The sequence below is a fragment of the Gobio gobio genome, assembly GCF_949357685.1.
Source record: "Gobio gobio genome assembly, chromosome: 2".
In the NCBI taxonomy this organism is placed as follows: domain Eukaryota; kingdom Metazoa; phylum Chordata; class Actinopteri; order Cypriniformes; family Gobionidae; genus Gobio; species Gobio gobio.
In genome coordinates this window covers 19,691,981-19,716,072 of record NC_137098.1, presented here as the reverse complement: position 1 = coordinate 19,716,072, position 24,092 = coordinate 19,691,981, and the positions used below count along the sequence as shown (strand labels likewise).

The 24,092-nt window shown below is 39.8% G+C and overlaps 1 protein-coding gene across 1 annotated transcript; it reads left to right on the top strand.

The window, feature by feature from the left end:
• Positions 1-6,364: 6,364 nt before the first annotated feature.
• Positions 6,365-10,550, top strand: LOC307139274 (uncharacterized protein; the record flags this gene model as incomplete). The annotated part of the gene is made up of 6 exons (XM_079838162.1): positions 6,365-6,544; positions 7,251-7,385; positions 7,751-7,906; positions 8,018-8,115; positions 8,734-9,743; positions 9,860-10,550. 6 exons carry the CDS (start codon positions 6,365-6,367, stop codon positions 10,105-10,107), a joined length of 1,827 nt encoding a protein of 608 aa, XP_079694288.1. The 3' UTR covers positions 10,108-10,550.
• Between the last annotated feature and the right edge of the window lie 13,542 nt (positions 10,551-24,092).

The following is a 24,092-nucleotide window of genomic DNA, read 5'->3' as shown; positions in this document are numbered from 1 at the left end:
GTCAGTACACTACGAGTTATGTCAGTTACTGACAAAATGGGGGTTTCGCTTAGAAGCCAATCGCCTTTGAGATCTACAAAACGAGCCAATGGCATGAAAATTATTTCTGATATTTATTGAAGAGCCATGGAACAACACATGTTTCATCAGGAACACACTCTTACTCCCCTGTCTATATAATCTCTGTTGTACAGAACCCATAGTCCCCCTAGTGGGCTGGATAGTGAAGTACATCTTTCATGTAATACCCTGACACCTCCCCCTTTAAGTCAAACACTTTAAACAGGTTAAATTTACACTATTTACGTTATGATTATAACATAAATTTATATTACCTCTCTCCATAACAAAGGCAATGTTTTTAACCTTCTAGAACTCACCAGAACATGTTTTTCTTCAAGTCAAACATAGCATAAGTCTTTTCAATGCCGTCACACAACACTGTTTCTGAATTCTTCATATTCACATTTCAGGATATTCATTGTTATTCAGTTATAACCAAGCCTGGTCACATAACTCAATAAAGATGTTTCTTACTGACAGTAAGTTATCATTTTCCTTCTTTTATAAGTCCAGTTTCTCAACAGGCTTGCTTACTCTGCCTGATCTAGTGATGTTATGTTTCCTAGCAACCGTCCCTTCGGGTAAATCCGAGTCCCCATGAAGTTGCGCTTTTAATGGGGACTGTTTTGAATTCTCCTCTGTCTTTGCAGTAATTCCCGAAACTCCATCTGGCAGCAGCTCGAGATGCCTGCGATTTCTCCTTTTCTCTCCCTCCTTTTCGCTGAAGACCTCGTATGATCTTGGAGTACTGCTTTCCTTTTGTACCGTAACAGGTCCTTTCCATCTTGATTCATCATCAAGCTTTAACAAGACTGAATCCCCTGGTCTGAGAACAGGTAAGTCCTTCACGCCATGTCGCCTGTTAAAGTAGTACGCTTGCTTTTCTTTCGCTGCTTTATCTTTCTCTTTTACGCTTGCTTTGTTTGGCCACTTTGGTTTCAGGTTTTTCGGTAAGGTGGGTAGGGTAGTACGTATTTTCCTTCCCATGAGCAATTCCGCCGGACTGACCCCTGTAGTGGCGGTAGGGGTAGCTCTAAAACACATGAGTGCTACTAAGGGGTCATCCTGTTTCAGGATGCGTTTTGCGTCATGTCCGTTTTCTTGTGGATTGTACGGGCTTGATGTAATGTGCTGAATATCGTACATACCACAAAAGCTTCTCCAAGCTTCACTGGAGAATTGCGGTCCATTGTCGCTAACAATTTGTTCTGGTATGCCGAATCTCGCAAACAGAGCTTTAAGCCTCTGAATGACATGCTCTGCTGTAGTGACATGTAGCAGAAGAATTTCTAAGTAGCGCGGATAGTAGTCAGATACTACCAGATATTGTTTTCCTTTATGCATACACAAGTCTGTGGCTATTCGCTGCCACAGTCTTTCTGGCAATGGTATTGACTGTAGAGGTTCCTTACGCTGGGCACGTTTGTTTTCTATGCAAAACTTGCATGTTTCTATCTTTTGTCTAATATCCTCAGAAACTCGAGGCCACCACACAGTCTCTTGAACCCGTGCCCTGCATTTTGATAAAGCTTGGTGTCCCTCGTGATTTCTGCTAAGCACCTCATGTCTCATCACTTTTGGAATTACAATGCAATTCCCCAGCACAATCAGTTCATCAGTCACTGACAAAGAGTCTTTCCATTTGTAAAAGCTCTGTACACTCTTAGGAACGCTTTTAGCATATTCTGCTCTTGGCTTCTCAACCATTTAAAATGCTTGGGCCTCAGAATCAACGTGACAAAGAGCTCATTGTCTCCCACACAAAACGTTTCGTTTCTGGGAACAGTATTGGACTCACTGCAGATGAACGCGCGACTGACGTTACAGCGCGCGCTCTCTGTTCAGAACCGAGCGGTTTCCCTCAGGTCCGGTGCACTCACTCCTCTCAAACACTTTCAGAGGATGTTGGGTCTCATGGCCTCGGCAGCGCCAGTTCTCAGACTAGGTCTGTTACACATGCACCCCCTACAGCGCTGGCTGAATCGCCGCGTTCCAGCTCATGCATGGCTCTCGGGCCGATTACAAATCAAGGTAGACCACAGCTGTGTGTTGGCTCTGGCTCCTTGGAAAAATCCCGTCTGGTATCAGACGGGCGTGAGCCTGGGCACTGTTATGAAGTGGAAAGTTATCTCAACAGATGCATCCAACCTAGGTTGGGGAGCCCTTCACGAGGGAAGGCCAGTCTCCGGTCTCTGGTCAGACTCGGAGAAGAGCCTTCACATAAACTGTCTAGAGATGAAAGCAGTCACGCTATCGCTAAGAGCTTTCCTTCCGTACATAAAGCACCACCATGTCCTGGTCCGAACGGACAGCAGGTCAGTGGTAGCCTATATAAATCGCCAGGGCGGTCTAAGATCTATCGATCTGCACACAATGGCGGAAAAAGTCCTAATATGGGCAGAGCGCAACCTGAGTTTGCTGAGAGCGACTCATGTGCCAGGCCTTCTGAATTTGGGTCCGGACATGCTGTCCAGGGGCAAAGTGTCCCCAGCAGAGTGGTCTCTTCACCCACATACGATTCAGACAATTTGGGGCAGGTTTGGAGAGGCAAAAGAGGATCTTTTTGCCTCACAAGACAATGCTCAATGCCGAATATATTTCTCCAAGCACAAGGATGCGTTGGCCCACTAATGGCCCAACCTTCCTCTTTATGCTTTTCCCCCAATCTCAATGTTACCTCAGGTCATAGAGAGGATCAGGGAGAGCAAGTGCGCTGTGCTTTTAATAGCCCCGCTTTGGAGAAATCAACCATGGTTCTCACTGCTGAGTCAGATGTCAGATACAGCTCAGTGGCCGATTCCGCTGAGGAGAGACCTTCTCATGCAGGCGAAACGGCAGATCTGGCATCCCCGTCCCGATCTATGGGTGCTTCATGTCTGGCCCATCAACGGGTACATGAGAACCTCTCTGAAAATGTATTAAACACTATTTCTGAAGCTAGTGCCCCCGCGACCAGGCGGCTTTATTCAGGCAAATGGTCAGTCTTTTCGGACTGGTGTAAAGCACGAATCCTGACCCCACATAATTGTGAAGTGTCAGAAGTGCTCACTTTTTTACAAGAGCTGCTGGTCGCGGGTCGTTCCCCCTCCACGCTCAAAGTTTATGTGGCCGCTATAGCAGCGCACCACATTCAAGTGAACGGACTGTCACTGGGAAAGAACGATCTTATCGTGTGCTTCCTTAAAGGGGCTAGAAGGCTTCACCCACCTCGCCCCCTTCAGTCCCTATATGGGACCTGTCCACGGTCCTGGATGCCATGAAAGGCTCTACATTCGAGCCTCTGCATTTGGTGAGCTCAAAGCTCCTGTCACTAAAAGACCGCTTTTCTGCTAGCGATCGCATCAGTTAAGCGAGTGGGTGATCTGCACGTGCTCTCAGTGAAAGCCTCTTGTCTGGAATTTGGGCCAAACGATTCTAAAGTCGTCCTCAAACCAAGGCATGGATATGTACCTAAAGTGCTTTCAACTCGTTCAGAGAGCACAGGTCATTTCACTTTCAGCACTTTCATCATCGTTAGATGAAGAAGATGCTAATTTGCTCTGTCCTGTCAGAGCGCTGAGAATATATAAAGAGCGTTCTGCAGCTTTTAGGCAAACTGAACAGCTCTTTGTGTGCTTTGGCGGCCGCACCCGCGGGTGCGCGGTTACAAAGCAGACCTTGTCACGATGGATAGTGGATGCTATATCGCTGGCTTATGATTCTAAAGATCTCAGCTGCCCTATAGGCGTCAAAGCCCATTCTACTAGAGGCATGGCCTCTTCGTGGGCTTGGTCTACTGGCATTTCTCTGAATTATATTTGTGCGGCGGCAGGCTGGGCCTCCCCGTCCACTTTTATCAGGTTTTATAATTTAGATGTTCCTGCCTTACAGGCCGGGCTTCTTGCTGTGTAATACATTTAACCCCTTAAGGCTCGATAGTCTGGTCTGGGTTAAGTATTTGTATAAGTCATAAGCACATTCCTTATACGACTCGAATTATCTGGTCATTCATTATTCTTTGGCCCGACTATGTCTGGTCTACACACATATATATATATATATAGATATATATATATGCTACACGTATCTTGTGTGTTATTGTCATTAAATGGCCCGACTCAGGTCTGGCTCATATTGGGACTTCATAATATCATATTACGGGCCCACTTAGGTCGGCTTGGGTATGGTGTCTCCGGGCTTCAGAGCCGTTAAGCAAGCATGGCGTTTTGCATTGGTCCCCCATAGCGTTTAGCAAACGCAATACAAGAGTACTCACGAAAGGGAACGCTTCGGTTACTAACGTAACCTCGGTTCCCTGAGAAGAGGGAACGAGTATTGCGTTTGCTTGCCGTGCTTCGCTTGCTCAGGAGTCGCTTCAGTCGATTAACCTGACTAACCTTGCGAGACAGGGTCTTATATACCCTTGGCTATGCAAATTCTGCTGCCCCTTGTGGCGGGAATATAGAAAGACCTGATTGGTCCGTCCCGCGGTCTCGCCATAGGTTGCTGCAGTTGCAGCGGCACAGCCAATCAGCACGCAGCAGCTTCCTGCTGAGAGCTGTGCAGCTGCACTGCGTGTTATATTGTATTTTTAGGAAAAAAATTTGCTTCAATATCTTGAGGAAAGGAATTCCCCCATAGCGTTTAGCAAACGCAATACTCGTTCCCTCTTCTCAGGGAACCGAGGTTACGTTAGTAACCGAAGCATTTGTGTCAGTCTACCAAGATCCAAACAAAATGTAGCAAACCTTTGTCCACTGTTATGGACAGAGAGTGGCCCGACCATAAACTGGGCCCTGGAATGTGCTGTTTACTACACGTGAGCGCGCTGAGAAACTCTGGTCATGCAGATGTCGGATGCTGTCGGTTTTTATTTTTTTAATGCTCACAACAATATACAAACAGAAACAAACAAGACTAGAAGACAGAGACGCCAGTTCTCGTGTGTGTTTCAGATTAAACACGTGCGAGAACATCATGAAAGGTTGAGGCTTCTTTACTCACACACGTACTGGTAACAGCTGATCGGATGCGAAAAGATTAGTAAATTATGAGAGCATTTCTTGGTGTACTTTTTATTTTAATAAATAATAATGCACAATATCAAAATACCTGGGATTCCTCTTAAGATCAATCAGTGAAAAAACGATAAAGAAGAAGAGGAACAAGAAGAGGAAGAGGTTATTATTTGAAATGAAAATTAAATTTTTTTTAAATTAATAAGAAGTGTCAAATCTGTTTTGGATTAAGTTGTTTTTCAAATAAATATTTCCGTGTGATATCAGATTTTGTATGTTGTTTATTGTTGTACCCCGTAACTACACGAAACAAGAGGGGAACAAGAACCACTTTAATTCACAGCCAGCAGATTCATACTTCATTCATACAAACTAATTCATACAAAATACTTACAGTATAAATAATGTGTTAATTTTCCTGATAGTTACTTTATTCCCCCAATATTACATATTGTTCCCTTATATACACGTACTTTATAGTTACACTATAATTACCGAAAATTATGCTGTAAATTCTCTTTACTTACGCAGTACTTTCTGGCCTGTAATCTAAAGCATTACCGAATATTTTATATAACGTTAATCATATTTTAAATAAATGTATAATAATTTATAATTTTCTCTGTTCTTAATTTTTTTTTAATTCAGTTATATGATGTTGATAATTGTATAAAGTAAAAAAAAAAAAAAAAATTGCAAAACAGAATGATTTTTGAGAATTTAAGCTTTCAGATGATGATTACTTAAAACATGAGTTGAATAAAAAGGCTATATTGATGTTTATTAAACACATTACTAGCTAATTTATTACTATTTTTATAATTTATTTATTTTGATGGCTGATCGGTTGATGGTTTATGATTTCTTTCCAATTAACTTGTTTATAATGAGTTCACTGCTTTCATTAAAAGCTGGTGTGTCTGATGATCACTAATATTACACTGTAAAACCTAACAGTTGTATGTAAAAAAAAAAAAATGAGTTCACTGCACTCAAATATTACTGAATGTTGTGTGGACACAATGACTGAAACAGAACTCAAACTGAATTAGTTCTAGAACATTTCTAGTTCCCAGCATGATAATTGGATAATAATTGTATTGTTAAGTGATTAAATGTGTTCATGCGACGAACAACCGTATTAGTCCAAAAAAACAAAAATTGAGATAACCATGTGACTTGAATGTATGTGTGCCACTTTGTATACAGAATCACTCTGGGGGGTGTTCGCGCGACCAAAACTCTGTATTTTAAAATTTAAAATAGTCTCACGCGGAAAAAACGTTTATGTCCACTAACGAAAAATGGAGACGCCGGCTGCTTTCATGTCCGCTGCGGACATTAATAGGCAAAACCTCGGCAAAAAAAGGAGAGCGAACGTGAATGAATGGAAGGACAGAGCAAGGAAGTATTTGAGGAATGCTGGGAAACCCTATGTGAACCGGAGAGGAGAGCAAAAACAAGGAAAAAGTCCACCAAAAGAGGTGAGTGAAAACCCGTAGCCTATACAAAGTATCTAACGTTACCTAAAGTTAGCGGTTACAGTCAGAGGGGCGTGTAGGCTCTGTCTACTACAGTTCATATAGCTCACTCTGTTTAAAGGATCAGCTTTCGAAATGAAAGCTGAGAAAATTAGGATTCAGGGGACGTTTTAAACATGTCTGTACTCCTTATAACCACGGAGAAATGAATCGAAACGCTTTAGGTGCGTCTCTAACACCAGCTCAGCTGCGTCATTCATAGATTGTGTTATACATAACGTTACTGCTGGCAGAATTGTATACATAAACAAACATAATATGTAAATATTATTATGTAAATTCATCCCCAATCTTTAAGATGTTTAGAGTAGAATTTGATTGCTTTATGTCTTCACTGAAATTGGTAAAAAAAATAAAATAAAAAGTCATTGACGTGTTTAAAATATTTTGATATAGGCTAATTTTTGTATCCCGTTAACGTTACCATTTAATGCAACACGTTGTTTTGTAATATTGTATGCTATGTTATGTTTGTTACTTGTTATTTAATAAATAATAAAAATAAATTAAAAAAAGGTAATAATAAAAAAAAAATGCATTGATTGTGTAAGCTGATATTCTAGCAAGTAACCTTAATAGCTGCTAATAGCTCTAGTTTTTATAGCTAAAAAAAAAAAAAAAACGCTAATGTGACTTTGTTTCTGTTAAGGGCAAGGTGTGCAAGGAGACGTGTCCCAGGCAGTGTTCAAGCCTAACAGATGAACGAAAACTCCAGCTCTTCACAGAGTTTTATGCTGTCTCTTATGAGAGGCAGCAGGCTATCATTCTCTCTGGTTTGGAGCAGGTAGGCTAACTTAAGCAATTCATGACCATATCATGTCAACAGTATGCAATGCATTACAATGTAGGCCCATGAAATAACTAGTGAATTGAATACTACTGTATGCCTTCAATTCACTAAGACTGCACATGTGCTTGATCACTGTAAATGTTAAATTTTGTGAGGATGGATGAAGGATGACCAGCATCAAGTAGGCCACCAAGTGCATTAAAGACCACAGCGCTTTGATGCCCTAAAAGGCACACACATGGCTTATTCATTCTCCTAACCAAAGCCTACTCACATACTTAATGACCTTAACTTGACAGCATACGACGGCTAGCCTGCTACGCTATGGTAAATGTATTTTTTTTTCTTTTTACTTCTAGCACAAGGTGAGTCGCAGACGACCACGTGGGCCTGACACTGAGAATACTAAGAGGAAGTACACCTTCAAGTACAATGTGCAACAAGGAGGCCAAAGACTTGCTGTTTGTAAGCTTACATTTATGTCCGTCTTTCAACTGACCAACAGTCGCCTACAGGCAAGTTTTCTACAGCCTAGCGTTTTCCGTTTAACTTTTCATTACATGCATGATTTTAATTAGATACATTGTCCATAACATATTTATTTAAAGTTACATATCTTTGAAAAGGTTATTCAAGAAAAGTTAGGCAGTCAGTCTGAGGGAACAGAGCAGGTAGCTAAAGTCAGGTCTCCATTAGAGGACTTCAGAGGAAAACATAAGAACAGGTAAGTAAAAAAAAAAAAAAAAAACTTCACCTCAGGAAAGATTAATGTGTATTTAAAATGGGTCATTTATGTAGTAGAAATGTAAAATTATTTTTTAATTTGGAGCCTTCTAGACTGAGAAAAGTCAGAAAATTAATTTTTGATTTATGGGGATGAAAGACAACAACTCCCAGAATGCACTGGGACACAGAGACGCACTGGTCTCGTAGGCTATCTCTCACGGAGGAGAATGCACATCAACTCATCACTTGGTTAGCGTTCATGTAAACACTACATTCAGATTCACAAATCGTAATAAATTCAGTTAGATTTGAACAAAAGATGTGCATGTAAACAATGACGATTTTTGCGTCATCGCAGGATTTTTTCCAGACAAAAAATACATAAATCTCTCGTCTCAGGGGGACATGAGGGAGGAAAGCACGGTAATTTGAAAATACTACAGGTTTTCTACTGATACAAAGCTTAATGCTAAATCCTGAAGTATCCCTTTAATGACTGTATGTGAAAAACAAAATCCTATAATTTAATGTCAAAGAAACAATGCAATTTTGCAAAACAGACCAGCATAGTTTATTATATTTCCCGTGTTCATGAGTTGTGTTGTTTATTTTTTAGGCCTCATAGCATTCATCCTGCAGTGAGAGAGGGGATAAGAGAGCATATCCTGAGCTTCCCACGCCAACCGAACCACTACTCACGGTTGAAGGGAGATGTGGAGAGGGAGTACCTGAGGCCTGATTTAAACCTGCTCCGCATGTTCCGCCTGTACAAGGAAAACAATCCAGCATCCACTGCAAAGTTCTGGCTCTATAGGGACATCTTCAAGCAGCAGAACCTCAGTTTTGGGCAGCCAAGAAGTGACACTTGTGCGAAATGTGACGCCCTGTTCTCAAAATTAACAGCTGCTACAACAGATGGAGAAAGGTTGAAGATCGCAGCCGAGAGTGAGCTTCACCACCGGAAAGCTGAAAAAGCGTACACCCAGTTGCAGGCTGACACAGATTGGGCCAAAGCCAATGATGACTGCCATGTCATTTGTATCGACATGCAGGGGGTAGTGTTCACGCCAAACCTGACACACTCCAACGTGTACTATCAACGGCAGCTGGCCAACTACAACCTCTGTATCCAGGAGATGGGCACTGACGATCCTCCTACAATGTGCCTCTGGCATGAGGGCATCGCTCACAGAGGTTCCATCGAGGTGGCAAGCTGTCTTTTGAAGTGGGCAGAAACATCTTTCGCTCCCCTAGTCCAGGCAAAGGAACGGAAGCTCATCATCTATAGTGACCGATGCTGTGGGCAGAACAACAACTGGCGAGTCCTAAACCTCATGGCCCTGCTCGTATCTAGAAGGTACTTCAGTCAGATAGAGCAGAAGTTCATGGTGTCTGGTCACTCCTTCCTTCCCTGTGACCGTTCATTTGCCACGCTGGACAAGAGGCGTAAGGTGTCCACACTCCACACCCCCAGCAATGTTGCCGAGATGATCCGTGGAGCCAGGCAGCAGCATCCATTTAAAGTAACTGAGATGAAATGTGCGGACTTCAGGCAGCTTCCTGATGCAACATTAAAGCGTCCACCTGGCCTCCTAATCACATCCATGATGTGGTTGAAAGTGACAGGTAAAAAACCGAAGAACTAAACTAAAACTAAACTGGTTTTCTGAGATTAACAGTGTTAGGGATATGTGCGTGAAGGAAGAATCTTTATTGAATTTCTTGTTGAATCATGATTTCAGCTGCTGATCCATGGTGTGTCCACACAAAAGGGAGCCACAGCCTTTACGAGGGATGGAAGACCTGGCTGATCACCAAACAGAGGAAGAATCAACCACCTCCAGCTCCCTTGTTCTCCACCACGTATGCTCGTGCTTACGAGGACCCTCTGCCCGTCAAGAAGGAGAAGCACTGTGACCTTATGAAAATGCTAGCCTACATGCCAGCGGAGGCCCAAGCATTTTATGGGACATTAGAATGTGAAGAGTAGCCTGGTATGTGTAGGTCATGTGCAGGGTAAGGTGGGGTATATTGTGTATATTGTGTAAAAGTAATCATAAAAGTAGTTGTAGCTTATCTTGTATGCCTTATCTTACGTTGTATAATAGGAATATATAGGTATTTATTTATTTAGTAAATGAATGAATGGGGTGATTATTTATGAAATGTATTATAAAAGTTAAAGGAACAAAAAAGGAAGATGTATATGTAAACTAGCATATGGAACTATAGCATGGAATGATGATGATGTATGTATTGTAAATATGTATTGTTTACTGTTATTACTGTTGTTTATTGTTTGTATGTATTGTTTATTGTATGTACGGTTTATTGTTTGTACTGATGTTTATTTTTTGTACTATAAGTAGGCCTATGTATTGTTCATTGTTCGTACCGTATTGTCCGTGTTTTTGTTCTGTGATTTACGTTGGCAAAAAAATAAAAGAAATTGAAAGAAAGAAATGCTTAATATTTTCTTTAAGGTTCTGTTACTGTATTAAAACTAAGATAAAGCAATCAAATCTCCAGTGGCTTAAAATGATAGGATGAATTGGACTTATAGGGCCCTATTTTAACGATCTGAAACGCAAGTGTAAAAACGCGAAGCGCAAGTAACTTTGTGGGCGGGTCTCGGCGCTGTTGCTATTTTCCCGGCGGGATAAATGGCTCTTGCGCCCGGCGCAAATCTAAAATGGGTTGGTCTGAAGTAGCTTCATTATTCATAGGTGTGGTTTGGGCGTAACGTGAATAAACCAATCCGAGCGTCATCCAACATTCCCTTTAAAAGCAGGTGCGCAAGTTCCATAATGGATTGCTATTATTATGGCGTATTTACCAGGCGCACGCCAGGAGCGGTTCACAGCCGAGGAGACTGAGTTTTTTCAGTTTTTCAGTCGATTTTTTTTCCTGGTTCTTGACGGACAAACCAATTTGTCAGATGTCCTTATATACATATATGTCTTGCCACTATTGGGCAAACAGGTCTTATCCTTAATTATTACAATTAGCCTGAATCATTTGTAAGCTAGATTTATGCCTATTTTTTCACATCTTCGTGGCACACCACAATGATTTCCGTCATCTCATGTGTTAATATTTTTTTAGTGTAACAATTTATGATTTGCAAAAATAACTGTTGCATCTGTGTAGATTACATGAGCAAAGTGTATGCGCGTTGTGCACGCTATACATTATGGTCAAGCATGCGCCCTTAAAATAGCATAATGAACAACGCGCAACGCGCCACTGACTTTAGACTAGGTTTTTTCTGGTCAGTGGCGCAATTGTTTAATGGAACAGCAAAATAGCACCAGGGATTGTTTGCGCCGGAACACGCCTCCTTTTTTGCGCTGAACCGCCCAGGGAGCGCAAGTGCATTCACTAGTTTAGCGACGTGCTTCTGTGGAGGGAAAAGCGCGCTTTGCGCGGGTGCAAAATAGGAATGACACATGCGTCGGTGTACAAAGTCAATTGCGCTGGGTGCAAGATAGGGCCCATACTGTTATTCCACATTAACTGGACATATACTGTTCCACATTCCAGAAATGTAAATTACTCTAACTTTTTATTTTTAATATTGATACTAAAAAATATTATCTCATTAGAATTGGGAAGCTTTTGTTGTCTATCTTCAAGTAAAAAAAAAAAAAATACATATAATATTCAGAATCCAAATAAAAAAAATTTATTATTCAAAATTTGCAAATATGGACTTGTATGGTTCTTCGTCTCAAGCCCTCAAATAACCTAATGATGGTAATGAGCAGAATCACTGAAGGAAAGAGGAACACAAGAACTACAACCGACTTCAGCCACAGCTTTAGATTAACCCATTTGTGCCCACATTTTTCTAAATGGTTTCATGCATATAGTCATGTTAATAGTATCCTATGTGAACATGTTCTGCATTTATTTTTCCCAGGTTTTAGTTTTTTTTCTTGAAAATCGTATTTGAATGTGCGGCAACTATAGTTGTCGGTGGGCAAATATGTTGACTGCACCCCTTCAATGTCAGATTTGACTAGGATGAGAACATTTAGCATCTAACTCAAAATAACTGCTTTCAACAGATCAATCTTTATTCACAAACAAATTTATTATGTATAAATAATCTTGAGATCTTGCATGGAGCCCCAGTCCGAGGGAGATTGACAGTCACGTTTAGCTTCTTCCATTTTCTAATGATTGCTCCAACAGTGGACCTTTTTTCACCAAGCTGCTTGGCAATTTCCCCGTAACCCTTTCCAGCCTTGTGGAGGTGTACAATTTTGTCTCTAGTGTCTTTGGACAGCTCTTTGGTCTTGGCCATGTTAGTAGTTGGATTCTTACTGATTGTATGGGGTGGACAGGTGTCTTTATGCAGCTAACGACCTCAAACAGGTGCATCTAATTTAGGATAATAAATGGAGTGGAGGTGGACATTTTAAAGGCAGACTAACAGGTCTTTGATCAGAATTCTAGCTGATAGACAGGTGTTCAAATACTTATTTGCAGCTGTATCATACAAATAAATAGTTTAAAAAATCATACATTGTGATTTCTGGATTTTTTTTTTAGATTATGTCTCTCACAGTGGACATGCACCTACGATGACAATTTCAGACCCCTCCATGATTTCTAAGTGGGAGAACTTGCAAAATAGCATGGTGTTCAAATACTTATTTTCCTCACTGTATATATAGGCTAATATTGTGTATATATTTAGTGGAAGTTGATTTCTCTAGTGAATTAACAGCTGTGGACACTGAATGACTTCTGAGGTAAATTATGCTGCGTGACATTGTTTACAAGCTGTTTGACGTCTTTCCACGGTTGAAACACTGATTGAGCGATTACACGACATATGATACATTTCAGTAAGTGTTAATGTATCCTCAACATACCTTTAGATATTAATTTATGTTATTCTTATGGAAGAGATGATCACGTTCACTCGCGCGTGCGCGCTGCGACCGCTTGAATTGACATGTTATATAGGCCTGTGTGTGTGTGTGTGTGTGCAAATGATTTAATAACTAAATAAAGAGCTAATTTCATGAACAATTTCATGAACAAACTGTGGATACAGTCTATTGGTTACATTACTGACTGTACTTAAACTGTTAGTTAGACAAAGGTCAGGGGCACAGTAAGTCTTCATGATGTTTATCATCCTCTCAGGAGTCCACACCGAGCGGACGTCTGTTCGGGACTCATTTGTAATGGAGGCACAGCAGCGCCACGGGCCTTCAGTTCCACACCAGTCCAAGGTGACCTTTCTTTGGAATGAAACAGAGTTGCCCTCATGCTGCGTGTTGGTTACATTCCCAAAATTAAGAGAGACCCTGAAAATCTCAGGAAGGTCAGGCCACATTATTGCCTACAACAGCATGTAAACAGGGACAGGCCATCCGTTCACAGTCCAGAGAGAACTGACCACTCTCAGAAGACAACATCAGGGTTATGTGGACATAATTATCTGACATATCAGCCAACACTATCGTTTCTGGGCTGCACAAATCATCAGAACAACTACATGATCACAGATGTGATACTGATGTTTTAGACAACGATATAGTATAGCACAATTTGCCTATTTTGTATACAGTTTTCATGCTTAATTGTTCAAACACATTATTTGTCCCATATTTGGTATTGTTGCAGCACCTCTCTTCTCAGTTTGTCAGTAACACTCTGTTTAGTTCCTGTCTCTATTAAACCCTTCTTTCAGAAAAGCACATTGTGCTCTGATTTGTCAATCATTATGATTAATGATCACACGCCCCTTAACATAACCACGAGTTTCAACACACTACTAATGTAACTCAACCAGGCCTCACCCCTTTTGTGTATGTTTTGGGTGGGAATTATTCAAATAAAGAATACTGTGAAGTTTTCGTTTCCAGAAGAAAAAAAAAACCTCAAGACTACAATCGAGGTGTTTCAGGGAGTTCAGAAACAGTGCTTACTCATATCCGGTTGTTAAGTCTGATGTCACGCGGCAGCGCTTCCGGGTCCAAACGCTCTATCTCATACCACAAGAAAAACAACAAACAGTGCTAATATACACACACACACAGTGGTGTAATACTACAAAAAATAATAATAATAACCTTTATCTCCAAACCAAAATTCCAGATGGCCAGACAGTGATTCATCTTTTATAAATCGTTAAAATATTAATGTCTGTGACGCTGTGAGCACAGAGACTGTTGTGTAGACTGTAAGATAAGACTGTAAAATATTTAACTTTTTAAAATGTTTGATGTTTAATATGAATAAAAAGCGCTCATAAACGGCCGTCGATGGCACTCTCAAGTGAAACGATTTGAGGCTTGGACCCAGAAATAGCGTTCCTTAAGTCACGACTTAACAAGCAGATAGAGAATAACTCTCTTTGGAGTGAATTTGGGCTTTGTAACTTTGCAAACCCTTTCCACGGTCATTACAACATTACACACTAAAGGAAGTTAAACATGTAAAATAAAAAATAAAAAAAATTAATAGTTCCTCAACCAGACCTTTAAAGGGGTGATGAATTGAGAAATCAACTTTCCTTTGAGCTTTTGGTATATAAAAGTTCATCGTGATATAAGAATATACTGTAAGTTTTAGACCTGAAAATGTCCTTGTTAGTCAAAGAAAAGCTTTTATAGACAGCCCAGAAAACGAGAGATCTCACAATATGTCGACCACTGATGTAATAGGATGCAGAAGCACCGCCTCAAGCCCGCCCACTGACTCGTGGAGCTAAACGATGCCGGATCCAGCTCATGTGCATAAGACATTGGGTTTGTTCGCTTCAATTCACCGTGGAATTGATTGTAAACAGGATAGAGGTCGAGACTGGATTTGCAGACATATTGAGATTAAAACACAATACTGTGCCTTCTATATTGGATCCGACAGGAATGGTGCAACTCACTTATGTGAGTAAAACATGTTTTTTTATATGTGTTAGTATTGCATTGTTACAGATCGTTTGATATCTATTGATTACATACCTTAGCACGCTGTCACAGGCTGGAGAAGGTGTTATTGGTTCATTCGTGATCAGACTCGGACTTGTAACGCCAGCTCACAAAGCCCAAAGTCCCGGGGCTATGTGTTTTTCAGACGGGCTATCACCGGCCTGCCGACGGGCTGTAGTGAAATAACATTCTTTTCTTGCCCGCGTGTGTGTGTGTGTGTGTGTACGGTTCACGGTTATATTCACTGATGATCGGGCGAGCCAAGTAATACAGAAATAACATTCCAATCAATCGCTGGTGGATGAGAGATTAATCATTGTGTTTGTTTGATAAAGATATTTTTTGAGCCCTGTGAGCATTTTCCCACACGCTTTCAAAACAATTCCTCACGTGTACTGACAGGGGAGCTGAAGCTCATTAAATATGCAAATCTTATCCAATCCTAGCCATGGCCGTTTATTTCCAAGTCTTCAGTGCGGCACGCCCATCAAAACTGACCGTTTTTCAGAGAGCCTCAAAACCAAGGCACAAAATAGCCTATTACTTATTCATTATGATGTTTTTTAATGTAAAAGCCACGCAAACGTCAGAAGTTGACCTCAGACAACAGTATAAACATTTTTAAAAAGCCAGTTCATGACACCTTTAAAGACCTGCACAAATAATATTATACTGTATATCCCTACAGAACCCATAAAGTTTAAAAATAATATTGTATTTCAGATTATTTTGCTTAAACAGGTTGGGGCACATATTGAACAATTGACTTTATACTGCAAAACAAGTTTAAAATATTTTAAAATATGTTTTATTCAATATGTATCGAACTTAGTTGATATGGAACACATGCATTAAACATATACTAATATATCAATACATGCGAATTGATAGAGAAAAAAAAAAGATACTAGAGTTTGTTGAATTAATTGCCAGGTACAGTTTATTGTGTAACCAATATACCAATAATAACTAGGAAAAAAAGATTTTAAGCATAATGCAGGACTTTTATTTATAATTAAGCCTGAAATACACCAGGAATATTTTGTTTGCTCATTCAAAAAGATGAGTTTATTAATCACACTAGGTCTTTTTTTATTTTTTATTTTTTTATTTTTATTCAGTGCATGTGACTTTAAATGATAATGAGCTTTGCTCACCCCGCCCCTCTGTTCTGTGGGGCGTTCGACACAACACACGTGGAGTGTTGCCTTGACAACAGTTGAGGGTATATTTTCGAGAAAGAACCGCAGGTTTGACTGCTTCAAATGTCTGTTTTTGCCTATGCCCATCAAGTAGCCCAAACATGATCACGTATTGATCAATGGAGCATGCGATGTATAGTGTGTGTACATTTGTTTAGCTGGCCACTATATGTGTATGTTTGTGTATTGTAAAAGCACTCCAAACAACAATACACAAAGAATGGGGAAATATGTTGAACTAAATAAGCGCGGTTCTTCATTCAAATGCGCTACTATTCCATGTCTTTCTATGTAAACACTAGCCTGACGCCCAAAACCAGTCCGCTTACTACAAATCATGTCTTCACAAACCACGCGTAAACACACACACACACACACATACACACACACACACACACACACACACACATTGTAACACTCGCGCTTGACATGGTGTTCTAAATAACACAAGCCGCTAAACATATTATATAGTTAGTGTAACTTATACCACATAGTCGACGTCCTGCTCTAGTCGTTTTTGCTGCTGCTCCTGTTCAACTTCAGCCTCTGGGTCTGATTCCGGATCATAGATGTATGGCTGTATCTGATTAAAAGCCATTTTTTATGTTGAATAAAGTTTTTCCCCGCTTTTAGGGATGACGCAGCTTTCAGACGCACTCAACACAGTAACAGCGGCGCGCGCTCAACATTCTTTAGCTCCGCCCACACGATACGCCCCCAGCCGCACGGCTTTTTCCGGAAAGACTCGGAACAGCGTATCTTTCTTTTATAATTATAATAAAAATAAAGACTTTTCGGAGATATGCAGGATGCAGTGCTACTCTATAGGTACTCAAGATTGACATGAGACTGACTGAAACTGAGTGTTCCCCCCCCCCTTTAATCATTTTGTTTAACATTTTTTCAATTATCTCCCCATCTGCCACAATGCCATGCATGTTTGTTAATAGGTATGTTAAGATTCAAGATTCAAGAGTTTTATTTGTCACATACACAGTTATATACACAATATACAACTGGCAGTGAAATGTAAACAGGTCCGCTCCATGGACAGTGCAAATAACAGTTACAAGAAATTAAAATAGAAATAGAATAAAATTAGAATAAAAAGTATTAACATAAGTAGAATTATAAATAAATCAAGTAAAAGATAAAAATAGGAAATAAGATAAAAATAAAAATATAAAAATTAAAATATAAAAATATAAAAAAATAAGTGGATATGATAAGTGAGATAAACTGTAGACTTAGAAATAAGTGGTTAACATAAATATATATATATGTATATATAAAGAAGTATAATGTGCAAGGTTTATTACAGGTTGTTACGCAGTAACAATAGGAAAGTAAAGTGCAGTGCAATGGCAGTATGTGGATGTTAATGTTTAAACTGGATGTTTATGTGTGTGCGGGGGTGAAGTGAAGTCACGTGACTGAGTTCAGGAGTCTGATGGCCTGGGGGAAGAAACTCCTCCTGAGTCTTTCAGTCTTTGCCATCAGGCTACGGAAGCGCTTACCAGATGTGCTTACCAGATGCGCTAATAAGACCAAAAACATGTATTTAGAAAGTAAATAGGGTCAATAATGATTTAACAATGACTTTAACATTCTGAATGCCACAGGTGACCACTGGGGATAGAAGCTTGTTAGCAGGTAAGTCACTGTCCTTTAAATTGAGGCCAATTCCTGACTTTGTCATTCATGGCCTGAGAGACAGAAGATTGGACAGACTAAATGAAGAGTTATGGAGAACATCACAGCAGCACTGTACCTCTGCAAACACACACATATACAGTACGTACACAAGCCCACACACACATACGTTTTGTTTTCAAGTTTTATGGGGACTTTCCATAGACATAATAATTTGTATACTGTACAAACGGTATATTCTATCCCCTAACCCTAAACCTACCCATCACAGAAAACCTTCTGTATTTTAACATTTTCAAAAAACATCACTTAGTATGAATTATAAGCTGTTTTCCTCATGGGGACAGAAATATGTCCCCAAAAGGACAAGGATTTTGAATATTGCCATCTCTGTGTAGAGATGTAGAGTTTGTAGATAATGTGGAGTTTACCAGGACACACACACACACACACACACACACACACACACACACACACACACACACACACACACACACACACACACACACACACACACACACACCAGGACACACACACACACACACACACACACACACACACACACACACACACACACACACACACACACACACACACACACACACACACACACACACACACACACACACACACTGGGTTTCCATGTTCATAAATATCATTTGATCACAGAAAGACAGATGCCTCACATTCAGTCCAGCACTATTTGAGCTTTAGGTATTAGTTAGGCTGCATCTAACATCTGTAAAATGGTTGGCTAATTTTATCTGTGGAGTTAATTCGAATTCATTCAGTTGTATTCTTTTTATTAATGTCTTTTATTCACTTTTTTTTTCTTTTTATGTATCTTATTAATAATTTCTTTATGAATTTTAGTCCTTGATAACGTCTAGGTTACCTAATGTAACCCACGTTCCCTGAAGGAGAGAACTGGGAGACGTTACGTCAGTGACTGACGATTTGGGATCTTGTTTGATATCGCAAACCACTCCCCGCACAGTGGGTATATAAGGTAGCATGTGAGACTCACTCATTAAGTCTTCGCTAAGGAGCTGAGTGGTGGACACAGGGATTGTGGCTACGGGAAGTAACATCTTTGTTCCCTACTTCAGGGAACGGGGGTTACATTAGGTAACCTAGACATTCCTTATCCATCAGTCACATTCAACATTACGTCAGTGACTGACAAATTGGGATCCCAAAGAAAAAGATGCCTAATCTCCTGCACCTAACATGGAGTTACACATATGGTCTGAACATTGGGGCAGTGCATTCAGAGATGGCAGACACTGCATGAAAAGTGGGATTTTCGACCCCGTAAACGCCTCCCGGAAATCTCCCTAATTTTCGGCAGTTTTCGACAATTTAGAGGCAGCGAACGTCGCGTTCGTCTGTGCCACAAATTGTCGTAAACGAACCATGACGTAGGTGGAGAGCCCCCCGCTGAGAGAGCCCGCGGAGGTGCGACGCCTCTAATTAGCATATGAATAGCAGCGAAACCAGAGAGTCAACGGCCAGACTTGAATTTACTCACTCACTATTGGCTGAAGCCACTACATTTAAAAAAGAAAAATCCCTCGTGATTGGTTGGCAGATCACTGTAAACCAATCATTATTGGTCCCCCTGGCTCATTATAAATTTAAACCCCAATAATAATAATAAATATATAATTTATGTTGTAATAATTTGTTTTATATTAATGTTATTGTGCTATGAAGTATTCATACCATCAAGGAATATATGGGAAAATTATACGGACCGTGCCGTTTATTCAAACAAGGGGCTTCATTTATAAGCATACAGCTGTTCATTCAAAGAAAGGGCTTAATTTATAAAACACAGCGGTTTACTCAAAGAAAGAGCTTTATTGTTAAACACACAACTATGTACAGTGCAGCAGTAATGTCTCGTAATGTAATGTAAAGTTCGTCGAGCTCCAGGCTGCGAGAGGGCGGTGGCCGCACAATCCATCCAGACACCCCGTCAACAAAGCCGTCTTCCTTGTCAGACATGAGTTCAATGGTCGCGGACTTCCAAATGTCCACCTCATCCAGCACACTCTCGCTTCCAGCAACTGTAATACAATCCATAAAGACAATAAGCAACCTGAAAAATACTCACATTGACAAAAAACGGATCTAATATAATAAATCTTACCCTTTTTCTTCTTGATCGACTCCGAGCTAAACTTCGCAGTTTCCGCCTGCGATGTAAGTTCAGGTTGTTTGTATCTGAAGCTCCGGCGTGTCGATTCATAATACGTCTTACAGGCAGCTGGAAAACAATTACATGAGACTGGTATTAATAAAAACAGTCACAGTAAAATTAAACAAGGAATGAGAAAAACAGAAGTTATACTTAAGTTACACACAATGTCGTCTTGATCAGCGGTTAAATCTGGACTCGCGGAAATCACTCCAAGCTGATAAGAGCTCACGGCTTCGTTATGAGGCGAGGATAGTCTGTGTAAACAAAATGTGCAGTTTTAAGCTCGGATCTATTAACGCATCCATTTCCTTATACAGCTGAATAAAAGCATATTCTTTCAATCGTAACGTTACATTACCCATGCTGTGGTTCATAGCGCCTGCAGTTTGCCTCAGAGTTGTGAAGACGAAGACAGCCTCCTGAAAATGAGTCCAAAAAGTTTGTCGCGTCCATGCAGATATTGAGTTGAAGACGGTGTCCTGTCATTGTTGATCGCGAAAAAGGAATGCAGCAAAAAACATAGGAAATGTAAAAAAACAAAAAAGCTTAAAGCTCGTCTTCTACGCGTCATGGCCATGACCTCGACCTCGCACGTCATTGGACTAGGGCTCTTATATGGAACGCGCCCGGGGCCAAATCTCTTTATACGAAACGCGTGACTTAAGACCATTTCAACACGCCCTGTTTTCCGCGTCAACGCAGCAATTTTTTACGTGTTTCTTTTGTATGTGTAGACACGCACATTCTGGTCGTGTAACAGGCATACACACACAGTCGACGCACAGTTTTAACATGTTAAGAAGACACATTTGAACGTGTTTCTTAACGCGCACATTCTGTACATGTCGAAGTGTAATTTTTTTTTTTTAAAAGCAGACTTACCTTTAGATGTAGCCTAGGCTATGTATATTAATATAAGATATTAATTAATTGCTTAACTGACTACTGTGCTAGAGTAAAGTAGCCTAATGTTGCAATGTATATTAAGTAAATGCTTAATATTATACAATTATTATAATTTATATGGGTTATTGTTGGTTTTTTAAAGTTAGGCTATATATAATTTCTAAAAGTATAGGCTAATTTACACAGCACATATTTATAACTGAAAACACACACACACACACACACACAACTTTATTCACTTTCACATAATAATGTTTTTGTAATTTGGTGTTTAGTTTGTTGTATAGTTTGTTTATACTGTTCTGTCTCTGTTTTGTTTCCAGGAACATCTGATGAGTGCTATAATAAAATGACTTCATTATATTTAAAATATGTTTTGATATTCATTTAATTTATATTATTAATATTTTATTTACCCATAAACGTGTCTTTAGGAAGCCATAAGTTATAGAGACAAGAATGACTTTTGCCATTTAAATGCCACATTAATTTACTGAGGACCCATACAGCCAATGATCATGTGTGAAAACACTTATACATAAATTGATCACTTAGAAATCAAAACTAAGGTTTGAGAAAGAAAGAATATGCATACAACAAAATATATTTTTTCATAGCAGCTTCAGTAACAAGTTCAAAACAAATTCTGCTGTAAACCGGCTCTAACAAGCCAATATAATGTCAATATTCAGCTCAAGTGACTTCAGTGTTGATTCAGTTCAGTTGATTTCAGTTCAACTGTAAATTCTTCAGTTGTGCATATTTGTGTGTAGTTAGATATATGCAAAAACAACATTTTTAGAAGAGTTAAAATAGTTTTGCACAAAGTGTTGCTTTTGCAAGAGATGTCTGATGTTTTGTGTGTTTTGTGTGTAGAGTTACAAGAAATGGAGCCATATTTTCAGAAATTGTGTGTAAGCAATTAGATAAAACTGTAAATGAATCCAGTTTATTTTAGTTCAGGACTCATAGTCCAGGTGTTAGTAATCTGTGCTTAATCTTTGTTCCAGGCAACAATTTTTTAACTCGCGATTAACTAGATTAAGGCCTACTCTTGGCATAATTTAAACCCTGTCCAGGAAACCACCTCTTGAAAATCTGCATTGATAATTCATAAAATGTGGTGTAAGCTCAATTTAAATGACAATTACAGAAAAACACAATCTGACTTATCTATAAACACACAAACTTGTACTTTTCACATTTATGATTAATAGCCATTTAAAAAATCATTCACAGTGCAGGGTGGAAAAAATTATTTTGGTATGTAAACTGTATGCTTTACTTGATTTATTTGTGTGCTTTGGTTCATTGTCTTGCTGTCTTCACTGCTGTCCTGTATTATTATTTTTTTTTACATAACATTGGTTATTGCTAATGACATATAGAGTAATTAATCTACACTGTGAGTCCGGACAAGTTGAATCTACTTAAAAAATTGGAGCAAACTGGTTGCCCTAAAAATTTAGTAATGTGAACTAAAACGAGTACATTTAACTTAAATTTAAGTTAACATTTTAACTTAAACTTTAAACTTGTTTTAGTCAAAAAAATTCAGAACCTAGTTAAGATTCAAGATTCAAGAGTTTTATTTGTCACATACACAGTTATATACACAATATACAACTGGCAGTGAAATGTAAACAGGTCCGCTCCATGGACAGTGCAAATAACAGTTACAAGAAATTAAATAGAAATAGAATAAAATTAGAATAAAAAGTATTAACATAAGTAGAATTATAAATAAATCAAGTAAAAGATAAAAATAGGAAATAAGATAAAAATAAAAATATAAAAAATATGTGGATATGATAGTGAGATAAACTGTAGACTTAAAAATAAGTGGTTAACATAAAATATATAATATGTATATATAAAGAAGTATAATGTGCAAGGTTTATTACAGGTTGTTACGCAGTAACAATAGGGACGTAAAGTGCAGTGCAATTGCAGTATGTGGATGTTAATGTTGAAAGACCGTATGTTTATGCGTGTGCGGGGGTGAAGTGAGTCACGTGACTGAGTTCAGGAGTCTGATGGCCTGGGGGAAGAAACTCCTCCTGAGTCTTTCAGTCTTTGCCATCAGGCTACGGAAGCGCTTACCAGATGGCAGCAGGGTTGCCATCTGGTAAAAAAACTCCCCCTGCTGCTACTCTGATTTGCATTTGTGTAGCTCACAGCATGTTCATTTACATGATAAAGCCTCCCCTAGAATTAAGGGGAGGGGGGGTCATGGGGGGACAACTGCCAAGCAAGGCCCACGTCAATTTACGACAATTTACGGCAGTTTTCGGTGTTGTCTGCAAATTGCCGTGCACAGTCGTAAACCTGAAGTTTCACGGCAATCTACAGTGTCACATACTGACGAAAATCCCACTTTTCATGCAGTGAGAGTGGGCTCTGACAAGGGAAAGACACAGGCTCACCGACAGTGAAGACGTACCATAGAATAACACACATATGGGATCACCCAGAGGGGACTCACAACATATGGGCACCAAGTCTAGTACAGGGGCTGCCCAACCAGGTATGCACACAAATGCTAGACCTGGCATCAAATGCCTCCACCACATCTAACTGCCAAAAGGTGCTGGAGAAGCTCCAAACAGGGAAGCAAAATAGGCACTCATATCCAGTCCTCACAGGGGAATGGCGTTGCATGCGAGACACTCAGCCAGCCTCCCTGAATATGACCTATTTGTAGGTAATACATACAGGAAGAAACAGGCTCTACAAAGAGAGAAGTGAAAGTTGATGGAAGTGAGCGCAGTCAGGAGCATTGTCATAAGAAACAGGATCTTAATCTCAACTGATGGCAAAGGCTCAAAGGGAGCTCTCTGTAGGGCCGTTAAGACCAGAGAGAGGTCCCAAGAGGGGACGAGGCGAGGTCGAGGAAGATTTAACCTCCTTTCGTTCTAAAGGAAACCTGATGACCAGGTTGTGCTTTCCCAAAGACTTTCTACTGCATTGTGATGTGTGGCGATAGTGGTAAAATACACTTTCAGGGTGGAGGGAGACAGGCTTTTCTCCAGCCCTTCTTGCAGGAAAGAAAGAACGA